At 59.4% G+C, this 4,836-nt stretch overlaps 2 protein-coding genes across 3 annotated transcripts in view; one reads left to right on the plus strand and one right to left on the minus strand.

Annotated features, from left to right (window-relative positions):
- The first annotated feature begins 52 nt into the window (after positions 1-52).
- On the plus strand, positions 53-3,289 carry MFAP4 (microfibril associated protein 4). 2 transcript variants are annotated; one of them, XM_006161653.2, is made up of 6 exons: positions 53-139; positions 362-443; positions 675-829; positions 1,575-1,671; positions 1,744-1,926; positions 2,259-3,289. In XM_006161653.2, the coding sequence occupies exons 1-6, from the start codon at positions 134-136 to the stop codon at positions 2,504-2,506; spliced, it is 771 nt and encodes a 256-aa protein (XP_006161715.1). In that variant the 5' UTR covers positions 53-133; the 3' UTR covers positions 2,507-3,289. The 2 variants fall into 2 exon arrangements, with proteins under 2 accessions (XP_006161715.1, XP_027621381.1); XM_027765580.1 differs by having other exon boundaries at positions 1,575-1,926.
- Positions 3,290-3,599: 310 nt separating this feature from the next.
- The window catches only part of MAPK7 (mitogen-activated protein kinase 7), a 5,823-nt gene continuing 4,586 nt past the window's right edge, over positions 3,600-4,836 (minus strand). Inside the window, exons 5-7 of the mRNA XM_006161654.3 lie at positions 4,488-4,836; positions 4,004-4,137; positions 3,600-3,866 (exon numbers count right to left, since the gene is read on the minus strand). The exon at positions 4,488-4,836 is cut by the window's right edge and continues 3 nt beyond it. Coding sequence (XP_006161716.1) covers positions 3,713-3,866; positions 4,004-4,137; positions 4,488-4,836 — 637 coding nt within the window. The 3' untranslated portion in view covers positions 3,600-3,712. The remainder of the gene's footprint in view (positions 3,867-4,003; positions 4,138-4,487) is intronic.

The following is a 4,836-nucleotide window of genomic DNA, read 5'->3' on the forward strand; positions in this document are numbered from 1 at the left end:
GCGGTGGGGGGGGGGGCTCGGCCGGCTGGGGCGGGGCTGGGGTGGCTGGCGGGGGCCCAGCACATAACTGGGTGGTTGCAGTCCAGGGCGCAGACAGCCAGCTGCTCCGAGTCGCACCGCCGCCGCCGACAGCATGAAGGTACCAGGCCCAGGGCGGGAGCCGTGGCACTGGGGGATGGAGCCCACTCCCCACCAGAGGGGCCTAGGGTGGCTCGGGGTTCTCTAGAAACTAGCTGTGAGGGTGCTGAGCCTGTCCCAGAGAGTAGTCAGGGGAGGGGCGGGAGGGCTGCAGGCAAGGGTGACATGTGTGATGGGGCACACGTAGGGAGCAGAGGCTGCACTGACCCCGTTTCTGTTGCAGGCCCTCCTGGCCCTGCTTCCGCTGCTGCTGCTGCTTCTCTCTACTCCCCCCTGCACCCCCCAGGCCTCCATCCGGGGAGATGGTAAGCAGCCTCTCCCCTGCTCCCCTGCCAGGCCCCGTCAGTTTGGGGACAGACTGGGCTCCAGGGCTGAGCTCACCAAGATTTGGCTGCTCCTCCACGAAACGGGGCAGGTGGACAGGATGTCGTATTCTCCCTTAAAGAAGTCTCGCCATTCCGTCCCCAGGACCTGAGGCCAGCTGTAGGGGCTAAGGTGTCCTTCCTAGTCCCTGTCCCCTCACTGTCCCCCCACAGCTCTGGAGAAGTCCTGCCTTCAGCAGCCCCTGGACTGTGACGACATCTATGCCCAGGGCTACCGGACAGACGGCGTGTACCTCATCTACCCCTCGGGCCCCAGCGTGCCCGTGCCCGTCTTCTGTGACATGACCACCGAGGGCGGGAAGTGGACGGTGAGTGAGTGGAGGGGAAGAGGCCAGACCTGGTTCTAGTCCCAACTGTGTGACCCGAGCTTCACCTGTTAGCCTGTTTCTTCACCTTTAAAATGGGGCAGTTTGCAAGCAGTTGCCAAAACTTGATTCTATGTGCCTGAGGCAAGTAAGTATGTGTAAGCTTCAAAATAATCCTGGAGGATAGGTACCTTTTCTAGAGAAGGAACCGAAGCTCAGAGAGGTAAAGTAACTTGCCCAGGGTCACACAGCCAGTACCAGAACGCATGCCCATGCACTGGACCTTGAGTATTTTTTTGTTTATTGCCAGAGAGGGCCTGTGTTCACCAGAGAGAGAGAGAGAGAGAGAGAGAGAGAGAGAGAGAGAGAGGAGAGGGGAAGGGAGAAAGCACCCACCAGATGTGGTCACACTTCAATCCTTCTTCCCCATTTCTCCATCCTGCCAGGACTTGGGGTATGCACACGCACGCACCTGGTTTGTTTTTCAAGCCACTGGGGCTGGGATCCAAACCATAGTTAGCCATGTGGAAGGGGGGGGGCGTGAGAAGAGCCCACATGGGCACTCCCGCAGCAGCCCAGGAAGGCCTTGACCGTGGCACGCACCTTGCTTTAGTAACACCCTCAAGCCCACTCAGTCCTCGAACAAGCTGGCCTCGGCAGCACGGGGTCTGTGCCTGGTGAGCAGGGCGGAGTGAGGGCCCCACCACGGGATGCTTGACCATTTAGTGCCTTGTCCTCTCCGCTCCAGATTTTCCAGAAACGGTTCAATGGCTCTGTGAGTTTCTTCCGGGGTTGGAATGACTACAAGCTGGGATTTGGCCGTGCTGATGGAGAGTACTGGCTGGGTAAGGCGGGGGCCAGGTGGGCTGGGGTCGCCTCAGAGCTAGGCCCTTGCCACCAGCTGCTCCTTTCCCCAGGGCTGCAGAACCTGCACCTCCTGACGCTGAAGCAGAAGTATGAGCTACGAGTGGACTTGGAGGACTTTGAGAACAACACGGCGTATGCCAAGTACGTCGACTTCTCCATCTCTCCCAACGCCATCAGTGCTGAGGAGGACGGCTACACCCTCTATGTGTCAGGCTTCGAGGACGGCGGGGCAGGTATACCTTCTGTCGGCTTCAGTTTTAAGAGGGGCTGTGGGGGGAGAAAAGGCAGGGCTGGCCCTGCCAGGTGAGCCCCTGACCCCCTCCAAGCCCATCCTTTAACCCGCCTGGGCCTGGAAGCAGCACAGTTGGCTCCAAACCAGTTGGGCCTGGCTCTGGCCCAGGCAGCCCGGTAGAGGAGCAGCTGTCTCTCTTTGCTGTAGCTCATCTACCCAACATCTGGCTCAGGCAGGGTACCCCATCTCGCCAGGATGCTATCACCCTCTCCCTGCCAGCCTGGGGCTCCGTGCCCTGCCTCAGCAGCCCCATCCTTCCTGTATCCCGGCCAGGTGACTCCTTGTCCTATCACAGCGGCCAGAAGTTTTCCACCTTCGACCGGGACCAGGACCTCTTTGTGCAGAACTGCGCAGCCCTTTCCTCAGGAGCCTTCTGGTTCCGCAGCTGCCACTTCGCAAACCTCAACGGCTTCTACCTGGGGGGCTCCCACCTCTCCTACGCCAACGGTATCAACTGGGCCCAGTGGAAGGGCTTCTACTACTCCCTCAAGCGCACCGAGATGAAAATCCGCCGGGCCTGAGGGGCTGGCCCCATCAGGCCCCATCCCTCCCTTGACCTCCCTAGGTCTCCATGAGTGTCCCCTTTGCTAGCCCTCCCCACCCAGCCCCTGCACCCCCGCCACACTGCTTCTGCTGCTCCCTGAGCACCAGCTTCTCTCAGGGGACCTTGGGGCTCTCAGCCATGGCTGATCCCCATCTCACACCCAGGGCATCCATCTCAGCCAGGCCCTACTCCCCCCACCTGAGGCTAAGCTGCCAGCAGCTCCCCAGGCCTTTCCTGAACAGCACAGTGGTCCTGGCTTAGACTTGGCTGGGCTTCGCAAGGCTGCGTTGCCTCTGCCCTGTGCTGGCAGCTGAGAACCAGGAGATATCCTTCCAACTGCAGGCTTTTGTATTCCACCCTGGCCAGCCTCTTAGCAGTGGTCTCATCTGGGGCTACCCTAGCATGCTAGACTGAGTGGAGCAGTCTGACCAACACTCAAAGCAGATGCCAGGCCACTCACGGCCACACCCAGCACTCCCTCTGGTTATTCCCAGGTACCTCCCATCCTTGGCCTGCCTCCCTCCCTCCAACTTACTCCCCTGTGAGCACCATGGACCCCAGTCCCAACTCACTATCATTCTCAGCTCAATGCCACCACAGCAGTCACCACAGCTACTGCCCACCACCCTGAAACAGCCAAGGTAGGCATGGACATGAGGTCCCCACCCACCTCAGGAGATGAGGTTCGGTCACATGGGAGGTGGAGAACAATTTCTGTGGGGGAGTGGAGATTACAATAAACCTTCAGGACGTGAGCGAACTGGCTTCATACACATAAACGTATTTGCTCAGCCCCCAAATATAGGCACCTGGCTTCTCCTTGCTCCCCTACTGAGGGAGAAATCCTGCCCCGATTCCAAAAATGACACCTGGAGTCAGGTGCTGAAGGTAACCTTGTATTTCACAGGCCTCATTTTGATGGCAAAAAGTCTGCATAATAATATTATAATAATAAAAACACAATACTAAAAAGAATCGCTCAGGGGGAACTGGGGTCTCCAATCCTGTCACGGCTTGGTGGTGGCTCAGGCGGCTGCTTAAGGCTAAAGGGTGGGTCTGAGATGAACCTGCAGAATAATTGAAGCCGAGTCTACCTGCCAGGCCCAGGGTTGAGGCCCTGGGGAATGCCCTCACAGGCCCTGAAGCTGCATCCTCCCTGGCAGTGAAGCATAAGCTGTAGGCTTCAGGGCTCCTGGAGATCAGGCAGGTCAGCCAGCAGCATTGGGGAGTCCATCTGAATTTCACGCTGTAGCGACTCAATGTCAGCGGGGTTCATGCCATGGCCCTCAAGCCAGTCAGCAAGCAGGGAGGCCGAGAGTGAGGCAGAGTCCGCTTGGCTACAGGGGAAGGAAATCGTGGAGGGAGGGAAGGCACTGTTAGTTTAGGCTGGCTCCTGCCCAGCCCACAGGTGAGTTCCTCCTGCATTAGGAGCCCTTCCCCACACCCCGTCTGGATCTCAGTACAGCCATCTTACCCATCCTGTGGCCCGTCAGCCACGCCCATGTCGAAAGACTGGTTTAAGAACTCTTCCAGGTCAAAGCCAACACCATAGCCAGCTCCACTGCCCTTTGGAGTGCCCGAAAACACAGGGGGCAGGGGGTCCTCCACCTGTAGGGGACGACGGCAGGTTACAACACTGGCCCCAGAGAGCAGACAGGTCTGCAGGATGCACTGCCTGATGCTGCTGACTGCCCCACCCGGACCCCAGGAACGCCAACGCCAGTCACAGTGACAACCAGGTGCCAGCCAGAGCCCACGTCTGGGCCAGGCACTTTCTAGGCATTATCTCGTCCCTACAACCTTCTCATTGGTGTCAATCCCTCTATGAACAAGTGGACACATCCAGGGAAACAAAGCCTATCTGCTGTTCAGTTTTTGTGGAACAAGGACCACTCCCTGAACCCATCTTCCCTGGGCCTAGAACCAGGTATCCCCATGAGCTGGGCTGCTCCTCTCACCTGTGACTTGGACAGCTGCTGGGTCACCAGGTTCACATCAGGCGACTCTGACGTGGAAGGCTGAGGGGGCCCCCCAGGGTCTGGAGGTGGTGGGCCAGAAGGGAAGTAAGGCAGAACTCCCAGGGTGCTAGGACCAGGCAACCCAGGGGGTGGCAAAAGCGACTGGGGGGCCAGGAGGCTGGTGGTTTGAAGAGGAGGAGCAGGGACAGGCCCAGGTGGGCAGGCAGGCTGGGGAGCAGGAGCAGGGGTGGAGCCTGTAGGCTGCAGTGGTGGGCCAGAGGCAGGACTGGTGGGCTGGGCTGGAGAGGGGGCTGGGGCTGGGGTAGGGGTAGGGGTCGGGGCTGGGACC

The sequence above is a fragment of the Tupaia chinensis genome, unplaced genomic scaffold (assembly GCF_000334495.1).
Source record: "Tupaia chinensis unplaced genomic scaffold, TupChi_1.0 Scaffold138725_1, whole genome shotgun sequence".
NCBI classification, from domain to species: Eukaryota; Metazoa; Chordata; class Mammalia; order Scandentia; family Tupaiidae; genus Tupaia; species Tupaia belangeri.

Coding starts and splice junctions, on each gene's coding strand:
- MFAP4 (XM_027765580.1), top strand. Junction 830..1,574: donor CCGAGGGCGGGAAGTGGACG/GTGAGTGAGTGG, acceptor TCTCCGCTCCAG/ATTTTCCAGAAACGGTTCAA. Junction 1,927..2,258: donor CTTCGAGGACGGCGGGGCAG/GTATACCTTCTG, acceptor TATCCCGGCCAG/GTGACTCCTTGTCCTATCAC.